Genomic DNA, 27019 nt, shown 5'->3' with positions numbered 1-27019 from the left:
CACAGCAGTACCCCCTTTTTTTATACAAAAGGGAATGAACACAGGCAGAGGTTAGCAGATGGGCCGAAGGATGAGACCGCTGTGGAGCAGGACCCAGATGTGCCCCCGGCCGGAGGCTGCCGGCCCCACCCTCAAGCCCACGGCAGCTGTGGGCCTCTCAGAACCGGACAGGCCCCCCTCTGCACCGGCCCTACTGCCGTCAGCCACTCCAGCGCAGGGGCTGCGGGCTGTCGCGGGCCTGCCTAGGCGTCCGCGGGGAGGCCCGGAATCGGGCCCCGGCTTTCATAGACCCGGCTCGCTGACACTCGAACGACCCGAGGCAGCTCTCCCTCTCGGCCGGCCCGAGCCGCCAGCCCCGACCCGCCACCTGCCCTCCGCCCCCGGCAGCCGGCAACTGCCGCCGCGCCCCGCCCACACACTAACCCGGCCCCCACGCTAACCCCGCCCCCACATTAACCCCGCCCCCACACTAGCCCCGCCTCGGCGCCAGGGGGCGGGGCCGGGGTCGGAGCCGGAGCGCGCCTCGCCAGGCGGGAAGGCAACCGCCGCGGCCCCGCCCCAACTCCTCCCCCGCGTCCCGGAAGCGCTTCTGCCTGGCGGCCCGGAAGTGGTGGCGGGGGGGCTCGCCGGGGCGGCTCAGGGGGACACCGGCGTTATGTTTCTAACGGCGGCGGCTTGTGAGTGGCGCAGAGAGGAGCGGGGTTGGGCGGGGGGGCGGTGGAAGGCGCGGGGGTGGCCTTGGAGGTGGGCGGGGGCCCGGGCCCAGGCGGTGGCGGCGCGACCTGCCCTGCCCTTCGCCTCCTTTTGCCGCGGGGCCTGCGCCTCCCAGCAGGCAGCGGCGCCGCGCCGCAACTACACCTCCCGCCGTGCCCCGCGCCGCCTCGTGCCGGGGCGGGGCGGGGGGGGGGGTGAGGCAGCCGTTGGAGGGCGCGAGGCCAGGGCGGGTAGTGGCCGGTTCCCGGCCCTTGGGTCAGCCCGTCAGCCGCCTTCCTGATTCCCCTGAGGAGATGGAGCCAGCGGCTTCCTTCCTCCCCCGGGCAGGGCTGGGGCTGTCGTCCGGGGAGGGTGGCTTCTGTGGGGGTGACGAAGAGAAGGGCCGGTGGGAGAGTGCTAGGCCCCTGCGGCAGGGACCAGGGAGGGAAGCTCAAGGGAAGTGGAACTTGCAAGCCCTCCCCAGTGAGGTTAAGAAGCTTCAGCTCTTGAGTGGAAAAAGGGGAAGTTGCGAGAGGGAGCGGGGTGGTGGCGGGGAGAGTGTGCGGTGAGAAGTGTGTCCTTTGCGGTATCTGGATAAGCTTGGGGTGTGGTGAAGGAAAGGTGCAAGAGGAGGTTGGCCAGAAGCTCACGATGGCCTAAACAAGAATTGCACAGACAGAATATAGATAAGCAATTTTTTACATGTTGGTGGGGGTTTTTTTTTGCATTTGTGCTGTAGTTTTATGATTACTTTAAATCCACTGAGCTGACAGAAAAAAATAATTCTGCCCGTTTCATGCTATGTGGTGGGTTAGATCAGGGGACCTGAAACCGGCCTTGTGAGAAGGTTAGTCTCATCTGAGAAGAGCTCTCTGGTCTGGTTCACTGTACAGCCATGCAAACCTTTGGGTTGGCACTTCGGCAGGAACCAGAGCAGGGGTGGGCATAAGCAAGCCAGGGAGAGTGGGACTGCGGTTTTCACCAGCAGTCTTAGTTCATACCTGCCTTAACTGCGTATTTGTCTAGTGAACTCAGATTAAGCTTTGAAGCTTTATATTAGAAACATCTGGAGGCTGCAACAAGTGCAGTCTGTTGCGCTGGGTGCTGCTTTTGCACAGACACTTATAAAGGTTGTATGGTGGAAAAAAGCAGGCAACTGGGAGCACGTAGATGGAAGGACGTTTCTTTTGTGACAGTAAATCTCTTTGCACAGTCTATCTGGGGCTATCGCAAAGGCAGGCAGTGGAAAACTCTTAATCTTTATATGTTGCATATAAAGGAAACAAGTTAAAATGATAACTGTTTCTTCTTTTTTTCTCTTCTTCGTGCTGCAAAAAAACAGTGGCCAAGAGCAAATCTAAGTAAGTGATGTTTTCCTCACCAGTTTTTAATTTCTGCTACCACTCTGTATCTTCAAGTGACTGTACAAAATACTAGGCTTCTCTAGAATTTTTTAATATACCTGAGAGAACTGCAGTCCTTGAGTCTAGCTGTGTCCTTTCTGTCCTTCTGCATGTGTGTCTTTTCACAGGTAAGTACAGAATGGTGTGAAAAATCCCCTCGGTTCTAAAATTGCAGCGCAGGTGTTGTCCTATGGGCTGTCATGTTGAGCTGAGCTGTAATATCCAAAGCGCCCTGCACGGGGGAAGCACACCTCTGTGCTTTATGATTAAAGAGAGGCTATAAATTACCCACATAATCTTCCTCTTGTTTACCTTTCATACTTTTTTAGCTGAGGAGGGCAAGCTGAGGTACAGCGTGGGTCTTTGTTGTTTGTGGGTTGGGCTTTGGGCAGGTGCTGTGAACGTTTCTCATGGGCAGGGTGCAGAACGCTTCCCAGTTTTAGCATGTTCATATGTTTATACATGAGGAGTGGATGGGGCACAGTCAGTGCTCCGGGCTTCTTGATTTGCTCTGTAGTCCAGCTCAGCAGAGATGTTAGTGGGCTCTGGAAGAAAATTAGTCCCAGTCCTTTGACCTGTAAAGACAGCTGATGTGTTTTAACGGTTGGAAAGGAAGGAATATATACTTTCAGCACACCAGGAGTCTTACAGTGTGGATGCAAGGAGACAAGATCATGGGGAGAGAATGACTTGCATCCAAAATGCTATTTGTAAGAAAATCAGCTAGACAAATCCAAGGGGCTAAACTGATACATTTATGTGAATACATTCCTGTCTTCTGATTCTCAGAAATCGCATTCTGTGCAAGTGTATTACATTTGGTACTGTACAAGCTCGGAAACTATGGCCTTTGGTACATTTTCTGATTTTTTTTTTTTTTTTTTTTTTAAGAATCAGCCCCCAACAGAGCCAGTAGCAACCACTTTCTGGGTTTGAAAAGATTCTTCTGTTACAGGATTTCTGCATAATTGTCAGAGTTTGAAATTAAGAAAGTGCTTCCCAAATATGTACCTGACAGGGAAGAGAGCAGGTTGACATCTCAGTGTTCTACTGTTACCTGTTAGCAGAAACAAACACAGCAATGCAGGATGTTTCCGTGAGGTGCAAAAGTAGCTTTTAAAAATGGTGTTACTAATGTTAATGTAGTGATTTTTTTTTTTCCCCCCCGATGTTCCTTTCTCTGTTCTTTTTATGGTCCCATGTATACTTCAGGAATATGTTATCTCCTTGTATTATTTATCCTTCTGCGTTCCCCTTGGATTTTCTCCCTGTGTCCCGATAGCTTTCCACTGTTGTTTTCTGCCTCTGCTCCTAGTTACTTTTCTTCATTGGGCAGCAATTTTTTTGAACAAGGTGTGTTGTTCAGAAAGGGCTTGGCCTCAAATATGTGGTGCACAAGAATTTCAAGGCCTGGTCATACGGATACCACTGATTCCCCCAGAAGGAGGAAACTACACAGAGGATTTGAGGAAGTGGGTGAGGTATAGGGGAAGGAGTCTGTGTGGTTACTGGTGATGCACATCACACCTGCAGTCATGTACAGGAGAGGACAGTAACTGAGGGTAATCCCTAGACTATGCTTGGTCAGTTGGTCTGCAGGAATCTAGTGTTTTTCTGTTTATTTTGAACTCAGAAAAGTAAATTTAATTGCAAAGCTGAAAAGGGAGAGCTCAAGGAAGTACACTGGTCAGAGCTGCACAAGTGAGGAAGAATGGACATCTCTTCAAGGTTAATTTTGACAGACCACTTGCTATTAGAAGCAGGAAAATCCAGGAAAATGAATTGAATGCCCATGTGCAGAGATGTATCCATCTCTTTATTGCAATGGAAGAGAAGGACATAATTTAACAGACTGGTTAAAGGGTTTGACCTTTCTTTTGACACTTGAGAAGATGCCCTGTGTCTGGGAGGTTGCGCAGATCTCGGCGTACTTCTGGGGGGCGGGGGGTGTGGTGGTGGCTTTCTCAGTCTCCTGGCTTTCCTTGCTCCCAGGGATACCACAGCTACCGCAGCCAGTCCACTCCACAAACCGAGAGCCTTCCAGTGGGGAAGGGGGTTCCCATGGCTGGGTATTAATGTCAAGTCCTGTATCTCTAGTGAGATGGATGGTGCCAAGGGGCCCTGCTTCTCCTTTTGCATGCCTCTTGTTCCATCCTATCTGCTTGAGTTCCTCTCTGCGTGTGGAAGTGATAGTCTGCAATACATTGTTATCTACAGCCTGAACATCTTTAAGTACTATCATCCTTCCTCTCTTGCCATTATCTTTTAAATAGTGACTCAAGTGTATGCTGGTTTTTTTTGTTTTTTTTTTTTAACACCCCCCCCTCCCCTTTCTTTCTTTCCTGTTTCTTTTCCTCTGGGCTTGTATTCTGTTCAGGAGTTATTTACTTAAACTTGATGCTGGAGCTTATGGTTTATAGTGGGCTCCTTGTCTGTGTTATAAGTTTAGCACATAGTGTTGATGCTCCCATCCAGAATATCCATAAAGTTGAATGAAGTATCTTACGTGATTGTGCCAAATTGCTCATGCTAAAAGCTTGTCCGTTTGACCATGCCCCGGCAGACCTGTGGTGGGCCATTGCTGTGTGCCTGTGCACTGATACAGAGACATTCCTTGTGACTTTAGATACATTCTGGTGAGGATGAAAAGTGCAGCTGAGACAGGCTACTGTTTCAACATCAGGAGACTCCGACTGCAAGAAAAACTGGTCCTGCTGAGATACGATCCCATCGGTAAGAGCTTGGGGAAGAAATCAGCCTGCTTTGTATAAGCTTCTCTGTGTGGGGCAAAAGATTTGAATATAACAGGATTTTTCCCATCTAAGCAGAATATGTCATAACACGTTTCATACTCAGATGACTGTACAGTTGCTGTTCTTCATGACATTCCAGTGGGAAGTAAACGTTACCCTCATTTTACAGATTGTGGCAGTGAAACAAAGTAATGACTTGCCTGACATATCAGAGACTTTGATGACAGCCATGCCACATGTCAGTGGCAAAGCAAAGTGACACAGGAGTTCTTTCATTCTGTTTCTTTGTGTGGTTTGCTAGACTGCGCTACCTCCAACAAGCAGCCACGAAGAATGCATCAATAGAAATGTTCTGTTAAGCTGCCATGGGTGCTCTAGACAATAAATTTTAACCATCACTTACAAAATGGACTTTTTCTTTTAAAGAAATAAAACCAAGTTGTTCTTCTCCCACAAATGATACTGCTCTCCAGATGACAGTTTGTGGGTTCTTTTATGTTCCTCTGGTCCTTGCAGATTTTCTCAGTTTAAGAATCTGATATGTTGGGGGGTTATAGCACTTGCCAAGCTGCCTTTTGCTTACCAAGCTTTTTGAACGGTGACTAGGAGCTCAGGTTTCTGGGGGAGGAACCAGTCTGTAGTTAACATTAAAAAGCTTAATTTAACGTTAAAAAGCTTAATTTGGGGAAACTTAGAAATTAAATGAGACCATTTAAATGAGACCATGCTAGAAATAGCATGGCAGAGTTAGTGCAAAAAAGGCTTATTTAAATCTATAGAATAAAGACATGTATTAAGCAGCTCTAAGTAGATAACATAATGCATGGCCAGTAGTTATGTGGTTTAAGCTTATTTTTTCTTATAATTTTATGTTCTTGTTAGATGACTAACCTTTTCATACTCAGATCTAACAGTCCAGGAGCTTTATGGCAGGTGAGAGAAACCACCAGAGAAGCGGTGTGCTCTCATCAAAGCACTCATGCTGACAGAGGTTGTGTCTCACCTTCTGAATTCCATACAGAAGAATTGGAGATCACTGGGATTATTTTCTTGAATAAGAAAGGTTTAAATTACTGCATCGAACCATTGTGCAAAGTGATCCCCCAGAAGCTTCACAACTTGTAGGAAATGTGAAGAGAGTGGAGAGCTCAGTCTAAGTAGCGCTTCTGTTGCAGAACATGTAGTAGGTTGTTGAAGTACAAAATTGGAAGTAATTAAGAAAAAAACTCTGATCTTTGTAGCCTGTAGTAGAACACAAGTGAGAAATTGATGTGAGAAAGTGCTGCATGTGTGAAGGGAAGTAAATTTGAGTCTAGATACCAACTCACATCAGGAATATGTTAGGAAGCATTTTCACTTGGCATGCATTTTCACCTTATGTTTTGTACTTCTCAAAAACCTGGGACCTCCACAGAATGAAGCTTTTTAGTGAAGTAGTGGCAGTAGTGCCCAAGTTTCACTACCTCCTAACTGCAGCAACAGAATGTGTTACGAAGTTGCAGTATTTCTTAAAGCGAAACTTTTATGTGGAAGAAGAGATTTTGTTAAGTGTGTGGATTGCTCTTGCGTAGCTTTCCAAGGAATTCATATAGTGAAGTTCAATTGGAACAATGGTGCTTTTCAAAGGGCATTGTAAAGCTTTGATTTTTGGTTTTTTTTTTTTCAGTAATGCATTGGCTATGCTTAACCTATAGCTGAACTGACTTTGCTAGCATCTGCATCAGGCATTGGATGCAGGGTTAATTTGTGTCTCATTGAGAGATCTGCAGGAGACTTAGTTAACTTTTTCAGTCAGTCTGTGAGACCAAGTATATTCAGTTCATGATCTGTAGTTGTTTGGGCTCTGAATTTGAAGAGTAGTAGAAAGCAGTAAGAACCTATTTTTGTCCCTACATTGAGCAGCTGTGACTCAGAACAGTCACACAGAGCAGCTGTTGAATGTTTTCAGCTGCTCAAATCCTGATACTTACTTTCACAGAGGTAAAACGGACCTCTTAGGAACTAAAACTTACGTATGGTAAAGTGAAAGCACTACTAAACTCCTTCAAGAGTAGATTAACAGCAGCGCTGTGCCAGTCAGTTGCTCCACACTCATTTAAGCAGCGAAGGCAGCCAGGAGAAGGGATGTAGGCTCCTTGAATTGCATCTTAACACTTTGGGCTTCTTAACAGATCCTTTTTTTTCCTATAGCAAAACAACGTGTCCTCTTCACGGAGAAGAGAAAAATCTGCTCTCTCTGAACAATGACTGGACGTGATTTATGCATGAGGAGAGGATGGTTTGGGGGGAGGATGGGGTGAACGCTGATTCAGAAATCAAGCAACATGGGCCGAAAAGAGAGGAAATGAACTGGGATCACCGTCTCCTGTGATTTGAAGGCCATTGTGAATAAAACAATGTAGAGAGAGAAAATTCTTAATGTCTGGACATAGATCATCACAGTAACATTTATTTATCTTTTGAGTTATTTTTACAGTACTCAATTAAAAAATATTAAATAGCAAATCCCATTGTCTATGTTTTCCATTGTGAAAGAGGCTGTAATCTTCAAAGGAACTATTGTTTTATAAGGCAATAAAAATTAACATTTTCCACAGCAGGAATTCAATGGCAGGATTGCAAGTTTTTCTAACCTACCAGCCACAGATTCAACAGTAGTGACCATGAATTGGTGTCATTCCTTGGAGGGGTAGTGTTGTACCAGCTCCTTCCCAGGAAAGGAAGAAGCAAGGGGAACCTAGTGAAATAAGATGAGCTTTTGGATAAGCTATGACCATGGCTAAAAGGGCTGTATTATTTTCAGTCAGGTAAGTAGGATGGATTTTTCACTCATGGATTTTTGTCAAGCATGGAGAAAGTAGATAGTCAAAGTAGTTCTCTGATGGTTTTGGAAGTTTTTCATCTTTAATTAGCTCATCTAGGTTTAGAGCAGTATGGCTAGAAACACTTTTCAAAGTCTACCTCAGTAGCACTCTTGTCCTTTTTCCAGTTCGAGGGACCTTCCACAGAGCACAGTGCTGCAGCATGCAGGAATAGATGGGCCAGGGCTCGATGTATGGTGCTTTTCTATGAGCCAAACACTGGCCTTGGTGTTTGCAGCTGAGGACTGAAGTTGCAATCTCAAAGCTAACACTCCGCTTCATGTGCTGGCGTTGCACATCAGAAGTTCTGATAAAAAAATACTACCAGGAGACCAATACCCTCCAGAGGTTTTGCTGTAAACTTCATGTAGTTCAGTATAGTGTGTTGTGTGGGATGGCCACAAGCCCAATGGTTGTGTGGGGGGCCAGAGAGACCTGCTGTGCTGTTTGGAAGACCCACCACCCCCACCCCATCTTATCATTGTAGAACAGGAACTAAGAGGATTCCTCAAATAAGAAGCAAAGAGACTTCTCTGGTCTTTCCAGTCAGCAGAGGAGAACCTTTGTGCAGTCAGGAGAAAAATGGTGTCTGGGGTAAGATAAAATCAGTACGTTGAGCTAGACAATGTCAATTAGAAAAGGTCCTGAGGCAAGTCCTTCCGGTAAGGATATGAAGATTGTGTCCCTGATGCCTGGACGCTCACTGATGCAATGCAGTTAGACTTCCTGATCATTTCCTCCATGGGTAACTTGGGATAGCAAGCCAGGTAGAAGGCCAGTGCTCCCACAAAACTGTCTCCAGCTCCCTAGAATAAAATAACAAGTTCAAGCATACTCGCACAGGGAAACAATTCAGATGCGTTTATTGGAAAGACAAAAGTTGCAGCACTGATTGCAGGAGTCAGGAAGTTGTTCAGGAGTTGAGTTCAATTCACTTTTCTATGCCTAGAAAATTCTGCCGTGTTAAACTAACGCCACCATACTATCTTGCTGCCCAGCTGTTGAATCAAGGTACAAGCTATAATATGGCTTAAAACTTCAAGAAAAAGAAAAGCTAGTGTGCTACAGTTCAGCAATGTGCTGTTATAAACACTGTTTTTGAAACTTCCTGCTGGAGTGTCTGATTTTGATTTCTCAACCTGAATGTTTCATTAAAGCTATTTTTCTCTCATTTAACTTCTGTTTTTCATAAAGGGCAGTAGTGGAAGGGACAGAGAAAAGGGGAAAAAATAAGCCATGCGGCCTGTGGTGTCTGTAAATTCCTAGTTGCAGAACGATACATTTTGGTGTCTCCAGAACTGAGCTGTTATTCTTTAAAAGAGTTCCACTAATGAAGGTCTATGCTGTGTCTATCACGTAAACCACTCGTATTCCTGGGGTAAGCTTTGCCACTTGAGCTGAGTCTGACCATGGGGATGGAGGACAGCGACATTCACCTGGAGCTCTGGCAACTGTGGCCCTCCTGAGCTAGCTGTCCCCAGGCCCTGTCTCCCACAAGAGCTGCCCGATGCTCTCCCGGCCCTGTGCCAGCCCTCTGTGAACAGGGAGTAAGCCTTCGCCTTGTGCCCCGGCTTGCTCTGACCCTCTAGCCCAGATGCCACTAGTTCTGCTCTGATCAGCAGGGAATGACAGTTGTTTGCCTCCTGAATGCTTTTTAACAATAACTCTTGTTTTGCGATGTTCAGTGCTCTGTAGTGTCCCCAACAACTGGGAAAATTAATCATTTTTAACTTGATTTGCTCATTTCATTCCACAGTGTCTCTTCCCCCTCCTCCTCTAAAACTGGCTTGATTTCTAAGGCCAAACTGACAGCAATTCTTGTTAGTACCGTAAAAGTGATTCTAACATCCCCTTTTTTTAATCATACTTTTATACCACTAAAAGAGTTACACTGGACACACTGGTAATATCTTCATTTAATTCAAGAACCAGCATATGGACTATCTCCCCTGAGGGGTTTTGCCTCTGTAGTTGCAATAAATAGGCCCCAAGAGTCATGGGACAAGAGCAAAGGGCCTGGAAAAAGTTAGTTAAGATAGCTGAGCAAAGTTTCTAACTGGAAGTTAAGACTAGGAATTAATTTCCAATTTTGAGTTCTAGTGGTTCTCAGTGTTACACTCCTACTTACCCTAAAATCAGCTGCATATAAATAATATCATTCTGGCAAAAAATACCACTTCCACAGAGATCAGTTTGTAACATTACAAGCAGACGACAGGGCAGAGCAGCGTGGCAATTGCAAGGGAACCCTAAAGGGGGTGAGCACAGGATACAGGCGCCCACGCCATGCCTTGTCTCTCCCCGCCCAGCCTTTCCACAGCAGCTGTTTGCATTGGTGTTCCCAGTCAGGAAACTTCCTACTTAACTCTTGCTTCACCTGAAGCTTGGATGCTGTCTTCCATCACCTTCACAGCGGGGTATAATGGAGAGTGTTGCCTGGCAAATTACAAGTTAATAAGCAAAGTCTTACCCAGTGTGCAGCAACACCTGTTTCAACAGTTCTGTATTCCTGAACATAGGAGGGGCAGGTGAAGGTTTTTATCAATTTCTGTTGGGCCTTTGCCTCTCTTCTGGTTTCCAGAGTGCTCCCACAATGGTAGGTGGAGCAGGAGCAGGTGACTGCTAGTTAAGCATTGCCAGTGTCTTTTGTCTGATGCATAATACAAAAATCTCGAGCCCATCTCAGAGTTTATAATCTAATCAGTGCATGATTAATTATTAAAGCTATTTTGGTGCTGCTGTTACAGACAGAATTTCAGCAAGCAGATGTTATGCTGTAGCAGGAAGAACTTGTCATTTTTACATCAAATATTTCTCATACAGTGATCACTGGGTAATGGAAGTGGCCAAATATTATTTTAATGAGGAATACTCAGAATATCTGGTGTCAAACAGCATAAACTATTACCTGGCAGCAACGTGGAGCGGAATACTGTCTTTTTAATCATTTTTTTTTGATGGAGGTAACTAACTACTGCCCCAAAGAATTGCTGCACTGTTTGCTATTGGAGCAAAAAAAGACTAATGGCACATCACCCAGGTCTTAGTTTGGATGGCGGCAAGATGAACATAAGTTCTCCCTGCCACATTACTGTGCCTCTCCACTTGTGGGTGATGCTCGGAGGTTTTGAGATGGCTGTAGATCTCCCTTTTGGCAAGGCTGAACTACGTTAAATGACTACAAAGGTGGAAAAGGGGGTGAACAGCAGACTTCCATGCAGAATGGAAAAAGGCCCCCTAGTATCTTTTTCCAAGAGAAAAGATTATGGGATGATTGGAGAATATACAGAAGGATTTGATACCAGTAAACGTTTGCTGAAATCCTTACCTCCCATACATAGACTGAAGCAGTCAGCATCTCTAAAGCTCAGCTACTACAGACCCCAAGGGTATCATAAATTCAGCTGTTGGTAAGTAAACGTTTCGTGTAGGGGTGTTTTCAATATAGGAGCTACTACACTGAAAACAGTGGCATGTATCATTAGAATGATTACGTAGATAACCCTGTTCAACCTTGCTTCTGGTCTGTGCAGACACGACTGGTCAAACATGACTTAAAGAGCAATAGCAGAACTGATTCAGCTGCAAAGTTAGCTGCAATAAGAACTATTTTCAGCCTACAGGAACAGACCTTCCCTCTTTGGTATTGTGGATTAAGGTACATTGGGTTTGGTAGATTCAGAAAAGGTCAGCACAGAGCAGAAGGAACAGGCTCAGAGTAAAATCATGATTATCCAAACTCTGGATTAGCAAATACTAGCTTTACATTTAGCTGTTTCAAAACCTGCTATAAGAAAAAAAACCAAACAACCTACTTTTTGCAAAAATAATGAATTTTGAAAATGACCAGTAAGGTGCATTTATTCTGCCCACTGACAAAATATAAACACAGAATATGTAATATTTTACATTCTTCAGCATTTGTCTTCCAGAAATCCTAATACATTGCAGACTTTAAGACAATCCTCATATCCTTGAGTGCCTGGATACAATTAATTCCATAATTATAAAAATATAACTTGTTTAACCTTTCTCTAAAGCAGAAATGCTAGTTTGTATGAAATAAAATAAAGAATTGGATCAAAAAAATTGTCTGATATGGTGTGGCTAGTTCTAAAATGCAAGTGTTACAGTTTTGGCTAAGTTTTATGGTTTTGAAGCAGTTTTGAAAACCTATTTATATTCTATGCCACTAGTCTGGAAGGTCCTTGTTTTCCTGTATGTCTGGAAAAGGGCATTTTTGTTCATTACAATCCAGCACTGATTGAGATTCTGTGCCTCTAGAGAAGAGAAAACCCACAAAAACACTTCTATTTATACCTTAGCTTTTGTTAGTCCTGATTTGTTAGAAGCTGGTTCAGAAATTTAGTATAGATATTTTTATACGATGCTGCCCTGAGAAGCTTTTTAAGGAAAGTGCTTTTTAAGTGGAAACTATATTGTTCAACAGTCCTTCCAGCAAGTAAAGCATTTTTCAATCAATCATGTGTAGAATAATAGGATGCATTTCACTTATACAGTAAGATGACTTGTTCACCAAAAAAATTTGGAGGCCAAGAGGCCAAAAGCTACAGTTCACAGTGTTGCAGCAGTTGCATTGCCATGTTCCAGGGCAACCTCTTAGCCTTCACACTCCCAGCCTGTCCTCTTGGGCAAGAGTAATGGCAACCATGTAAGAATAGGAGGGGGCTCTGGCTCGTGAAGCCTGACATTGTTACTGAACCAAAGAAAACTTTCCTCAGGTGACTGTTCCAAGAAGTCACAGTCCATGTACGCCCTGTGTATTACATGGATTCATTCCATTAAATACATTGTAAGAGCATGTTACCAAGTCCTAAAAGGAATGATGTGTTGTATAAGAGAAACATTAGGCATGCCTGTAATGATAAATTCTTCATTTAGTGAATAAATCAAAACATCAATCCAAAAGCTGTCAAAAACTGCATTATAATGTAGATTCAACAATATTGCTTGCAATGATGCTTATAGTCTCCGAGGAGCATTCACAGCAGTGCACAAACGAATGAAGCCTGAGGATTACACTGATTTAGTGCAGTCTAAATGCATGGCAATGCAGAGATGCCCAACTCTGTCAAAGGAATTGGGCCTTGGAGAATTCCTGTTGTATTTATAGCACTCCATAACCGTGTGATACTGGATTATGCTAAGGATGTTACCGCTCTGTGTCACATCTGCTCAGCATTCCTTGCTGTACCTCTGCCTACTCTGTACCCAAACTACAAATTAGCCTCATGTAACACAAAAATATCTGTCAGTGAAGAGGCTCATTATCTCTTCTTCATAAGTGGTGAAAGCCTATGCCTCCTTACAAGAATCCCTGGATTGTGCTTTGATGAAAGGATACTAGTGGAACTGGAGAAACATTTCAAACCTTCGGGATATATTCAGACACTCTTGTGCCAAGAGGGTCTATGTCTCAGCTAAAAGATAATTTCAGCTGAAATGCTCAGGGAGCAAAATATCCCTTGGTAACAGTGGCTGAATCAGTTATACAGCTTTTTTTACCCTGTCTTTACTTTTATGATTTCCTTCTCCCTGGAAGAGCCCATGTTTATCCTCTATGTGATGGAGAATGGTTTATTTCTGGAAATGTTTCTGACTGGTTTTTTGACTTCTGCATTTATTTGCCCGAGCAATACCTTTTTTTGGGGGGTGGGGTGTTAATAATCCACCACCACCACCTTTTTCCTTATGTTTCACTAGGGAGATATTTTGGCAGTTTGAATTAAGGCAGTCTTTAAATTAAACCAACTCCACTATCTTGAAACTCTCCTGAAATTAAACTAATTTGACTATCTTAAAACTATTTCCTAAGCTCAAGGCCTAACAAGGGTGACTACTCCCGTGGTGTCTGGGGTTGCTGAAGCTGTGTGGAAGGATTGCCATCTTTGTAGGGCACCCCACAGATACTGGTGGGGCTCTCCACCACTATGCTTACAGGAGCAGACCTTTGGTCACAAACTTCTTAAACCTGAACTATCTGAAAATTACAAAGAGATTTTCCACTAGTACAGTTATTCCTATATCTATGCATGGAGTTTTGAGCCAGAATAAAATGATAAAAAGTCCTTAACATGGAACTACTGAATTTTGCAATAAAAACCAAATGAACTTCAAACAAATAGCAGGGCTTGCCTTTTTAAGTCTAAGTTAGACTTTTGGTGCAGACTAGAGAGCACTACAAAGCTACTTGGGTTGAAGATAAAGGAGAAGTACTAGGAGAAGCACACTGTGCTCCAGACCTTTAGGGTCTGGATCCACAACTGCTTTACTGTGCTTAATCTCTGCTCTGGTAGCTGAGTGTTTCTGCAGTCTTGTCACGAAGACAAGCTAGAACATGTTACCCTAAGCCAAAGGAAAATATATAGAGAGAATCAATGGTAGCAATGCTCGTCTGTTCCTTTCTTCTTCCCCTCTGCCTTCCCCAAACACACACCGATGCTGTCTGATGTGTTCTGCATACTCCAGACCAAGTCACAGGGAACTGTTATGCTGCTGACCTACCACACACTCCTTCCTCCCAGCCACGTGCAGAATGGCTGTATTCAGCCACTGTTTAAGAACGGCGGGAGGCGTAAGCTAACACATTTTAATTTGCATTCCCTGTAGGTTGACAGTGCAGTCTTAATTCCAGTGATTCAGACTGCAGTTTCATAATAGGCTTAAGCCAATCCATGGTTATGTTATTGCTGAAAGGCTCAGTCCCCACTCATGTTTTTATCCTTGGCTCATGTTCCCACACCCTCCCCTACATCAGATCTAGCACTTGTGCGGCCAAGCAGTGAGGCAGATCAGTTCTCTGATCCATCTGAAGACTAAGCCAGCCAACACTGACCAAGAAACATTAGTTTCCACCCAGATCAGCAAGCTGCTGTATTACCACATGATAGCTAGTCCAATGCCAAGGAGAAAGAGGTTAGAAACACTCCTTTCAGCAGCAGCATGATCTTAGATCAGCTTAAGCCAACTGTGAAACCTCACCCTCGGTCAACACCAGGCAATTCATTAACTCAGTTGTGTATCCAAGTCCTAATACTCTGGCTCCTTGTTCACACAGGGAAAGCCGCCTGTTCCACTCTTCCCTCTGTACTGTGTGGGCTCAGACCAGAGGAATGAGGGAACGATCACGCTTCCTTTCTGTATCTTTTCCAGACTCTGTTCTGGGAAGCTGTGGGAAGGAGCAATCCTTGACTTTCTTGCATTTATGTTGCGTTGTACTTGCATAGCCTTGCATGGGGAAAATTTCTTGCTCACTTACTCAAGCTGAACAAGCGCAGTATATCATCTGGTCCTTCACATGTCTTGAGGGCTTAGAGGTAACTAAACTACACCCACTGTAGACTATCAGTTGGGAAATATCAAAACCAAAGCACACCACACAATGCTTCACATCAGCCGTCAGGAATTTTTACCCACTTCCTGACAGATTTCCTGATGGTTCATTAACAGCGATTAATCAGCCTGACCGTTAACCCCCTGCATTCCTGAGAGATTAATCTTGATACAAGGCCTCCTGCATGCATTTTCTTTCCTTTCTGCAACATCCTACTACATTAAGTTATTCAGTTTCTAAAAAGATCAGCAACAAGCATTACAGATGTATGAATTCCCCTGAAAAGTTATCTGGTTTGTGGTGAATGTTGGAAATAAAACATACAACATTCACAACTCTGCAATTTTTAATTTGTATGTATGTCATCTAAAAAGCACAGCTGAAAGTATCTACAGATCTGGCCATATCACACAGTCCTGCTTTATGTTTCAAAGCTCTATATAGCATCTGCTTTGAAGGCAGGTAATAGTGCTCTCATTTCACATGATGGGAAATGAACCCAACTTAAGATCAAGAATGTTAGGAACACCCACTTTGAGACATCTGTGGGCTGAATCCAGAGCTCCTGATCTTTCACAGACTGTAAGAGGAGTCACATCCTTCAAAAGTGAGGCACAGCTTGGGAACCCCAAAACTGAGGTATCCAAAATTAGTAAGTGGACCACAAGTTGCCCGCAGCTCTGCTAGACACTCAGTCAGGATCAGAACAGAGGAGCTCCTGCCTTGCTGTTTACAAGAAAAATACTGCAAGGTATCTGTGAGGTGATGGCTTTCTCTCAGTGCACACTGACTAAATCTGGGAGGGAGCATGGGAGAGCTTTGTACTGCCAGGTAATAATATTCCAGTATGCCACTCAGCACCAGGGAAGAAAGTTATTCTATGTTACTAGACTAACCCCAGAAAGCCAACAAAGTATTCACCCACAGGGAGCACTCTGTTTTCTGAATCATCAAAACAATTCAGTGTGATGATGCTCATATAAACTCCTTTCAACTCCAGATAGCATTAATGAGAGGTGATTGAATTTCTTTCTGTCTTACACAATAGTGTAAGAGCACTGAACCAGGACCTCCACACACTGTTCTGAAAACAACAGATCCATGTTGCTGAACCTGTGAGATTCCCATCAACCAAACAATTCACCGCTACTATGATTCCTGTGCTAACAGAGTGATAGATATTTTGGCAAGGAATATTTCAATTTAGGATACACTTCTGTATAAATTTTTGTTTAAGCTTCAGTTAGCTTTTGCCTTGGTACCTGCTTCTTCCCTGGTTTCACACTTGAGCTATGATCTGTGACCTCCTTTCATTCGATCTGAAAGTTCATACCTCACAGAGAAACTCAAACTAGCAGAGGAAACCCTTCACACTTGTTTTTTTGCTGGAGTGCATATAGAAAACTTACAACATATGAAACGCAGTACTGGAAAACTCTCATCACACTTCAGCTCAATACAAACTCTCCAGTGGCACTCTTGCAAAGAATAGCATATATACCACTAATAGAAATAAGGCGGACTTTCAGTTGAACATGCTACAGGAGCTGTATCTACCTTTCCCAAAGTTTGAACTTGCATGGAATCAGAGTTGTGGTTGAAGCTCGGCACTAAATATAGCAGCTCCTCAAAAAGTTGATTTGTACTTCTCAAACTGGTTTATTGAGCCTCAACAACATGCAGCTACTCTCCTACTCTAATAAAAAGCTTCACTTATCTCAATTCCTTGAGAAGTACTTCATTCCCTTCAATATTCATGTCATACTCATGCCAACTTGTAATTTCTTCCTAACAAAGCTCACGCTTATGGGTTAATTCACAAATTTCATTTAATGAAAAAATGAAACTAGAGCCAAAGCACTGCCCAGAATACATCATGTTATTCTGATAGTACACTGCAAATACTGGCAGTTGGTTTCCCTTCCAAGAAAAGAGCTCCCCAACCAGGAGAGAACTGGCCAAATTGTCACCAACTGTGTTACCCAGTATCATGTCAGGGGCTGACATGGCTTCAGGACCCCATAATCTAACAGCCAAGTCAGAAGGGGGAAATCTCCTTGCTGGGCAATTTCACTAGCCACATGTGTTTTTTTCTCTCAGACTGAAAATGCCAAAAGACTCTTAGTGATCCCATCTAATCTGACAAGATGCACTCAGAATGACACAACTGCCATTTCGCCTGGAATTGATCAAAAAAACATTCTTTTTTTGCACGAAAGCTCCATATGCTCAAGTCCCTCTTTCAAAACCACAGTATCTAGCCTTTGTTGGCTGGCCACTGCTCCCGCCCACCTCTGAACTACATATCCTGGAGGGAAAAAAAAACCACCAAACTTCAGGAGGTTTTTTTTGTCTGAGCTCACTCTAGCATTGTCCTCTTGCCAGCTCCCTGCATTCTTTTTCCTACTGAGTTTGTCTAATCTTTTCGATGAGTACTCAAGTTGTAACTCCTCTCTCTAAGTTCAGCTAGATGTGACCTACAAGCCAGAACTGCTGCTCTGCTCTAGAGTATTGTTCTCTGCTACCCACCCATTTTGTTGTCCTTAATCTGTGGAGCAGGTGTGCAGAAAACAGGGCTCCTGCACCTCGTTCATGGTCTTCAGAAGTAGGTGAGCACCAAGGCACTGCTTCTGACAGAAAGGCATTCTCTGCGGGATTCCCCATAACATGGACCTTTCCAGCGAACATACTGCCTGCTTAATGATTTCAGTAACAAAATCACAGACACCAGCAATGAGGCATGAGCTTCCAGAGACTCTCTTTACCTTTTCCCTGTGCTCCTGTGTCTGTGCTTTGAAATGAATAAAACCAATACACCTTATAGCCATTTGGGCAGCTGACAAATACTGCTGCCAGAATTCAGAATCTGCTTTTCTACAGCAGAGTTGTTCTAGAATAGCTGGTTTTATATCTGTATGTCTACCTCTACACACACAGACACAAAACAAAACCCTGAGAAAAGTGACCAAATCATTACGCTCAACTGCAAACTGGCTATTAAAGACGTTACTGCCATCAATCACCAAAACTTATGGTTTTAGCTTACTTCCATTTGTCTAGTTGAAGCTGTAAAATATATTCTGTCTATGGGACAGGCTACTAAAGATTAACTGCTTTATTCTTGATAAGAAATAAAACTTCTGGCATTTTCTGTGGTTAGAATTTGCAAAAGCAAGAAGCCTGATTTCCCTACTATTCTCATTTCTCTGTTCTTGTTCTTTTGAAAACCTAATTATGCAGTATCACTGATCCAATGCAAACCTTTCTGTTTTCTGTAGTGACCAAAATTACTTGGCAATGAAAACTCTGTTGTGGGAAATCAGGTCTTAGGTCAGTATCAACATTACTGCAATTGGCATTTCTGGGTAACTGAGTAGTCAAGGGGCTTTGGAGCCAGGTTTGCTTTCTCTCTCACCATAGACAGAACTGACGTGAACAAACTGAGAAGAGTAGGTTACGTTCCACAATAGCCAGGATGATACCTGATTCCACAGAGACTAGTTTTAAAGAAGAAAAGGAGGCATATGACATTTGTAAACTAACCATAAATGCAAGAGGTAAAAAATGATGAGGAATATGCTGCACTCTTACACAGCGGATCACATTTTCAACTTCCTACGGCTCAGGCCAGAAAAAGATACTTGGGAAGGTGACGCTCTGGATGTGCCAGAAGCGCCAGCTTCCACCAGCTATTTTTAACTGCAGGAATTTAATTAGAAAGGATGGCTGCACACAGTTGGTCTTCCTTCCTCTCCATCCTTTGTGCAACTCAGATATCTCAGAGTGCTATGCACCATTACAACTGACATTGGCAGCCCAATATGTGCTCTGAACACAAGGTGAGCTACATACCAGCACTGAACATCCTCTTGGTGGAGACCCTGTGCTGGCTTCATCATAAAGACAAGGGGAGGAGAGCAAATCAAGAAAAGGGATGCAGCACGTTCTGCTGCAATGATTTTGACTTGCGTTGCAAGCCATAGTTAGCCCAAGAGAAGCAATAAAAGGGTCATTTCCAATTCTGCTCTCAACCTGTATAAATTATACTATTGTTTCATTTACTAAAGCATCCCAGAAGTGAGATGGCACGAAGATAGCTTCAAGATATTTCTGAACTCAGCTTTCCTAGACCTCATCAGAACGTAGTCTCAGGCCCGGATGTTGGATGCTGTATCCTTCATGTGTTCTGGCTCCCAAACAAAACATTTGAGTTGGTGCATAAATGCTGCCAGCATCCCTACTTTTTTCTGTCCAGACCAATCAAGTGGGTTAAATTCCAAACTGGAATATTTCTCAGTATGACAGTAGTGGAGCCAAAGCACCTGTCCTCGTAGCACATTTCCACAAACCCCTTACAGCCTCTTCAAGAAGCATCCAATGCAAAGCGACTCTGTACTCCTATGTACTTTCTCATTTACGTTGACATCTACAACGATGTCCAGTTCTAAAAATGAGACAGCTGATATCCTGACAAAATTCTTCCTCTAGTCCTAATTCTCTTTGAAGAGAAGCATAGAGAAGAAGTTATGGTTTTATCAAGGGAAGCAGGTTTGCTTGCCACTGACAAGCCAGTCCCTGTGTGCTTTTGTTCCCCATCTACAAAACAGCACTAAGAGTAGTACTTTACCTTGTGTTGTGAGTACAGAAGTAGTAAATAATGTAAGGTGCTTAGCAACTTTACGTATATGTATACATGTATACGGAACAAAGCTGTAGGATGCAATGGGACAAAATGTTATGACCTGGTACTGATGGTGTATATCAAACCCAAACAATTCTTGGTATCACTAAAGTAACTGAGACAGAAATTCAGTTTTACTACGAGGTTTTTGTCGCCTGGCACTGCAATCTTAGAAGGGGCTTAGAAAAGTAAATATTAGTTTTAATCTTTTTATTCTACATCTTCATTAAGTACCCCCTTGTAATTTAATGCAATTTGTGGCAAATGCTAATACTGCTTTGGGCCCACTTCTCCCCGTCAGCTGTATCTCTGTTAAATTATGCATTTCCATCTGGAAAGAAACTGTACAGGACTGTAGGCTCTCTTCCACTTAGAGTCAGGAATGGAGAGGGATTTAATTAGATGATCTGTGGTTGAGAAAAGGACTAGAGCAAAGCCCGGGTGGTCCGTGGAATCTTCCACTGGAAAACAAGGCTGCAAATTGTTCTGTACAAGCCTGCTTCTGTTTGCTCATTTTGTTTACATTGTTTGTTCTTACAGATTAAAATAAACAGTTACTAGGCAGATAAACAGTGTTTCCTTCCATGACAATGTTGTCTAGTAGTTAAGAGAGTAGCATGGGACAATATACACCTGTGCTTCATTTTTGGGTACATCACCCCAACGCCCTATGTAACTTGGAGCAGGATATTTTTAGCTAGTGCTTCAGAGCACCTAATCGTTAACATTTTTGTTCCATTTTTCCTACCTGTAAAATGGTGATAATATAGCTTTCTGGTCTCCAAGGGGAAAGAGCTTGCTCTACCTTTTCTCAGTTGACTGCCAATGCAGAGGGACGCAACTCTTGCAATTGCTCTCATCACTGGATACCCGTATACCCTTAGGCTACTGATCAAGTCTTCAAAAACTGAAGTGTCTTTAGAAGGCCTGAATCAGAAGCAGAAACTTGTGATGAGCCAAGCAATTCCCATCTACACTTAACTGTGAGTCAACTCAAATGCAGTGATTTCAGTCATGTGCCCTTTCACAGTTCAGCTGAACTTCAGAACATAATAGATGCAGCTTTAAATAGATTTACAGTGCAGATTGCTGATTTGAGTGTCTGGCAGATTAACTTATTCCTCATGTTTTTTCTGTTCAAAAATTCAATGGATTCCATATTTGTAAAAGGGGGAATGCAGAAGGCTAAGTCAGAAAGTGGGCTATGACTGGAACTAAACTTATTTATTAACCTATTTTGGTTGCATGTTAAAGAAAGGAAGCTATTATGCTGTCGGTTTGCGGGATGTTAATGGGAGCTCTGGGCATAATTACTCTGTGTTGGTGTGTGAATAAACCCCACTGACAGATAAGCTGTTTGCCCGATAGTAACTTTTTTGCTTTCCTTGAAAAAGAAAGGGAAGATGAGAAAAGAAAAATAAAATAAAAAAAATAAAAAAAAGGAAAAAAGAAAAAAAAGGAAAAAAGAAGAAAATAAATAAAAAAATGAAAATGAAAACAAAAAAGAAAAAGAAAAAAAAAATAGAAGACCTTGCCCTTTGTGGTCACTTTACTCCTTGCTACATCCTTGGGTAGGAAAAGGTTAAACACTCAACAACATTTTTCTCTTCTTAGCAAGTTAGAGAACTGTACATCAGACACATTGTCTGCCAAATGCTTCATTTACTACCAGCTGCATTTTTACTTTGTTGAGAGATAGCTGAAATAAAATCACTGTTCTTTGTGCAAACAGCAAGCTAAATAATGTACGGCTACAAGATTATTAAATAGCAAAGGCATTTGATAATATTAGAGTCAACCACAAGTCCCACTTCTGCTGATGCACAGAATTTTGAGTAATTAGTCATTGCACAGAGTGTTGTATTTATATCCCCTTGAGCTTCAGACGTTAGGCCACAAAGTCAGGAGACAAAGAATTGCTGTTATTAGGAGGACTGGTTTGGATTTATTTATATTCTAAGGCTTTATTTCAGTGTCCACTTCACTCCTCTGGCTCAGGCTTCCTCCAAACCAGAAGATACAGCTAAGTCAGAGAATTTTAGTGTAAACCATATTTTTACAGACAAGACCTCTCAACTTCAAGCAGAACTTCAATGAGTTTGCAAAGCCCCCAAAGAAGCACAACTGGCCTGAGGTTATGACAAGCCTGGGAAAAGGCCTCCCAGGTTCTGTTCTGATCTCTAACAGACTTCTCATGGTTTATATGCAATACATTAATAGCAGCACCAATTTATGGATAGATAAATTGGCACACAAAGAAGACAAATAACTCTCCCAAGGATTTACAGCAAGTCTTTTGCAGAGCCCTGGAATTTTTACTCAGTCCTTTGTTCAAATCGCTAAACCACACTGCCTTCTTTAGACGACAATTATGGCACAGGCCTGAATACTGTGACATATCTAAAATTATATAGCTATACACTTATATGAGGCTTTATTAAAATAAAGACTGTGTAACGTCTTAAGAGTTCAATATAAAGCTGCTCAGTGTGCACTCTACTGCTTAAAGACAGCCTTTTTAATTCTCTCCTGTAGTAAAAGAGCAAGATCTAATACACTGTAATAAGAAATCAGAGGGCAACTTAATAGGATTTGAACATAAAACATCTGATGACAAATTCATATTGTAGCAATTAGACTTCATTTTGCAGAACTGACATGCAAAAATAATGGTAACATTTATGACAAATAGTATGTATCATCTGTCTCTGAGAATGTCATACAGAGGACCATATAGAATAAATCATACACTCGCATCAAATTTCAGGCATAACTGAGTAGATTAAATATTGAATTTTATCATGTCTCATAAATGAGTTTACTGTTTATAAGCATGGCACCTCAACCTGTGATCTCCTTAGCTTCCCTCAGCAGGCTGTGCACTCTCTGTATCAAAAAGCACAGCCAGGCAGAGAAAATGCTGGTAATGTAAGAAATTTGATGGGAAATTTAATGGTTGTGCTTAGAAATAGTGTGAAGTTAAACATTCTGGGTTCTCCATGAAATTTAAAAGGGAGACCATGGACTTGCTGTGATTACTGAGGGCACCATTGTGAAAAGTGATTCCAAATTTTCATTTAAATATTGTGTGCCCAAGTGTCTCCATTTGTCTTTACAGAGAATACATCCACGCCTAAGCTAGATATGCAGATGCCTAATCTCCTGATTGTGAGTGTGCTAATGCAGGAGTTTTGGGCACACAACATCGGCATGTGTAAACCTAGAGGTCAAGTAGAAGCTGATGAAGAGACATTAAGCAGAGCAACTGTACTATGTATTTAAAAGACCAGATGGGATGGAAACTGGAGTCACCCTAACTGATGTAAGCATGTATGAATGCTGTTCAGGATCTCGATCCAAACCAGGCTCTGGAGCAAACTAGAGGTTACAAAAACTAAACCTAAGCACCTCCCCACAAAAAGTGACCTCCATGATGCAACTTGGAAATGGGGGAGTGACAGCAGGGCAGCTGCCGTTTTCCACTGATACCCCCACGTAGGAGAGATTCTGCCTGTGCCAGCCCTTTGATTCGAAGCATGGATCCTAGACAGGACACCCCACCTTCAACTGCAAGGAGCAACCACAGTAAAAGGCAAAGCTCCAAGCCCCAGGGTGCAGCCCCAGAGCCAGCAGGCACGTTCCAGCCTGCTGTAGCCACTGACCACTGGACTGCCCCACCTCCACAGGAAGCCTGGCACGGACAATCCTCTAAAGCCCAGACCCTCAGTAACCTGGAGCTCCAGACAGCCCAACTGCCTCTGCAAAGCCCACCTGCACATACCAAACCCTAGGCAGGCCTCCGGCAATACCTCAGGGGCTTGACTTGGTCCCCAGCTGCCACTTGAAGCACTCGGCTCTGTAAGATCCCGTAGTGCTTTTTTGCAAAATGGAAGCGAACTAATCTCACTGCTGGCCAAATTCCAGCTTTGAGTAATTACATTCTTCTGACAAATTTTCCTTGGCAGTTTCAATGGAATATAATTAGTAAATGTAAATAGATGTAAATAGTGCTGTAAATTACACTTTGTGTGATTGTCAGAAGCACAGGAGGAATAGCAGGGGTGAAGGGGCAAAAAGAGCAGAGCTTCGGTCTCCAACATGGACAATGTTGTGGACTTCCCTGTCTGCATATGTCTCTGCCAGGATGGCGTGTTCAGGACTACTGCAGCAGCAGATGCCACGATCCAGGATCATTGTGTGGTTCATCACACAGATCATCTACTTCACCTCAAGTACAATTTTGACCTGACTGTGTTCAGTCATGTCCCACAGCTGTGTTTGCAAGCAGCGGCTGTGTCCCACCTCAGCTGTGCTTCTGCTTCAGCAGCAAGCAAACTGCTTCACACACACACACACACGCAACTGCAAAATGCTTGTATATGATATTGTTGTTTTCTATGAAATGCTTATCAAATTTGTGAATGGTTTGTGAAACCTTCTGCTACCAACTGAAGAAGTGTCATATAAATGGCATTATATCATTATCCTTCACAGCTATTTTAATGCAGCTCCATGTAATAGTTTCACCTAAAGTGGAAATAGCTTCTTCCAAAAATAAAGTAAATAATACATATATTTAACTTCATGTAGTCAAGTAGATTTAAAAGCAACTATTTAAAGTAATGAAAATAGATTATAATGTATACCTTCCTTATATTATCTACATATTAGTACTTTTTTATGTGCCAAATGTCTCTAACGTACGTCATCTGCTTCAAATACAAATTGATACAGCTAGTGGGCTTAATCAGATATTTCTTTCATACAGAAAATTTAAGGATGATTTTTCAATAATACACTTATTTTTATTCAAAATTTGCATACAGAAAATAGCTAGCAGAAACTACTAAAATGAAGGGAAAGTTTATTTTCTTAACAAAAGCTTCTTGCACTATTTAGCTATAACAGAAGAAACAGATGTTTCAGCTTTACAATACCATGTCTTGCAAAACTTCCTTCTAAACGACTATTCGTGCTCTACATGTTTTGGATTGTGTATGCAGAGCTCTGCTAACAGTCATGGGAAGCATTGCATACATTAGTAAAGCCCACATTAAGATAATTAGCGCTAAAAAAAAAAAATCAACAAGCCTTTTTTTTCCCTTTATAGTATTGATTTAATGTGGGTGAAAAATGCCAGACTTTCAATCTTGAAGATTCATGTTCCACCACAAAGTGGGAGATGGAGCGAGCTTTTCCCAGTGTTCTGCCAATAAACTCTTAGATTAACCACCTATCAAGGACTAGGAGGAAGAGCCAGGCTCTATGGTCTATCAACCCTTAGTCTCTCTGATGAACCTATGAACATGGAGAATGGGGAGCACGCTACCTGGGACAAGGAACTCAAATTCTTAATCTTTGTGGCTGTACCTACCCAAGTATTTTCTCATCAAAAATTTTCAAAATTGCTGTGAACAGCAGAAATGACCAGGAGGCAGTATTGAACTTGCGCTGCTGCAGAGAAGGCTCTGGGCAGTGGTAGCAGCTATGGGAAAATTTCTACAGTGGAAGAGGCCTTTGAAGCTCATCTGGTATTTTATATGTGTATCTTCTAAACGGCAAACTCTGTTTTAATACAGACTGTTTTCATAAGGGCTCTGTAACCTTTTGCAAATCCTATCATGGGTTATACACATCATTTAACTCTTTGTCTGGCAGTAACCTTACCTTCTGCAGAGCCAAACAGTGTCAATATGGATACAGGCACATAACCAGATGTGATTGGATTATGGTAGCTTAAAAAATTACTGCCTGGTCCCTCAAGTTGCTGAGGTCAGGGCAGTTTAAGGTAGCAACTTTTGTTTAGTATTAAATGGCATGTTAAGAGCATGCACATGAACAGCTCTGAATACTCTGTGCATAGGTGGCTACTTGCTAAAGCCACTTTACAGCTTGAGCTTATTTCCCTAGGGAAGGATCTGCTGCAGACATGCCTCTGAAGAGAATAACATGTCCTACTAGAATGTTTAGTATTTATTTTAGTAATAGAGCTATCCAGGTTAGTTGAGGATGACATTTTGCTTAGTGTTTGGAAGGGTTGCTTTAAAACCACTTGCTTTCAGGCAAAGAGATAATCAGTCTAAGCACTGCAAGACTTTTATAATGGAAGGCCAACACATCTTTTTTCATTCAGTCTGCAAGAGTAAACTGAGCACAGCTGTTTTACTGAAAACAACCCACTGGTATTTAAGTAGATTAACAAAATTAACTGTGAAAATCCTCTGCTATGTGAAAGACAGTAACCTGTTGGCCACAAGGAGGCAGGGCAAGGATTCAGTAAACTCAAAGAAATTGCTTTTATTTAAAAAAACAAGACAAAAAAAAAAAGAGCATTAAATTAGTTCAGTCATGAAACTCTGAACTGCTAGGCAAGGCAAGACAAAAAGTGCTTTTCAGTCACAGTGTGTGGTTTCAGTATTGCTGTTTTATTCCAAGAGCAGCAAATATCTTAAGATATCAAACAATACCTGATCTGGCAGCAATTTTCTGCTTCTTTTGAAGAAGCAGATCACACATGTTTCTTCTTCATCACTTCTGTGTGATGTAGAAAAAACTCTACACTAAGCTTTGATAGCAATAGTGGATTTACCAACTCAGAGTAAGAAGCCGTACTGCCAGGTTCACAAGGTGTTGCTCCCAAGCTAATAAATCCTGCTTCTGGGCAGCTTTGGGAGCTCTGACTTTCACTCCCTTGGCACTTTTAATTCTGGGCTAAAAGCAGGCAGAGGTGGTTTGGTATCTGTAGTCCCCTACCAAGAACCTTATGCACAGCACAGCACAGTACAGTGATGCCTCCCTTAACCAGAACTTTAGGACATTCCAAAATCAGCACTAACTTGAGGTCAAACTTCTAAATGACAAAGGGGCAAAGGAGGAAAATAAAGCCACTGTTTCAGAGTTAAGTTGAAAAGCACTAAATTTAAAGTGAAACAAAGCCTTCCACAGTACCAGCACATCACAGTCCAAATCTATGAGTGATCTTCTGTTTTAGATGAAGTGACTTTACTCATAGCTCTACCACTGCATGCTAATGAGCTAGGTAATTTCAGTCCCCTATGCCTCTGTTTCCTCATCTTTTAAGCAGTTGCCTTCCCTCTTTGTGAAGCAGTATGAGGTCCATGAATAAAAAACATGCTACAAGAACTAGTTATTATTAATGCAATTCAGATATGGAATGCACCAGATGGTAAAATCCCCAGGATTTTAATGAACTATTGTAACAGAACATATGTAATATGACGTTATTATAACAGGCATTTAAATGTATAGTTAGT

At 42.6% G+C, this 27019-nt stretch overlaps 2 protein-coding genes across 7 annotated transcripts in view; one reads left to right on the top strand and one right to left on the bottom strand.

Annotated features, from left to right (window-relative positions):
* Positions 1–495: 495 nt before the first annotated feature.
* On the top strand, positions 496–7354 carry MRPL33 (mitochondrial ribosomal protein L33). 2 transcript variants are annotated; one of them, XM_052806390.1, is made up of 5 exons: positions 496–677; positions 2036–2054; positions 2988–3197; positions 4723–4829; positions 7040–7354. In XM_052806390.1, exons 3-5 carry the CDS (start codon positions 3178–3180, stop codon positions 7087–7089), a joined length of 177 nt encoding a protein of 58 aa, XP_052662350.1. In that variant the 5' UTR covers positions 496–677; positions 2036–2054; positions 2988–3177; the 3' UTR covers positions 7090–7354. The 2 variants fall into 2 exon arrangements, with proteins under 2 accessions (XP_052662350.1, XP_052662349.1); XM_052806389.1 differs by lacking the exon at positions 2988–3197.
* Positions 7279–27019, bottom strand: part of RBKS (ribokinase) — a 71762-nt gene continuing 52021 nt past the window's right edge. For 4 of the 5 annotated variants that reach the window (XM_052806384.1, XM_052806385.1, XM_052806388.1 and 1 more), the window contains one exon: positions 7279–8516. In XM_052806384.1, the coding sequence (XP_052662344.1) occupies positions 8343–8516 (174 nt within the window). In that variant the 3' untranslated portion in view covers positions 7279–8342. Of the gene's footprint in view, positions 8517–11540; positions 12488–27019 lie in introns of those variants that run through there. The other variant, XM_052806387.1, reaches the window with a different exon arrangement.

Source organism: Harpia harpyja, chromosome 13 (genome assembly GCF_026419915.1).
Source record: "Harpia harpyja isolate bHarHar1 chromosome 13, bHarHar1 primary haplotype, whole genome shotgun sequence".
NCBI lineage: Eukaryota > Metazoa > Chordata > Aves > Accipitriformes > Accipitridae > Harpia > Harpia harpyja.
Note: the sequence above shows the minus strand (reverse complement) of the source record. Positions and strands in the feature narration are given on the sequence as shown.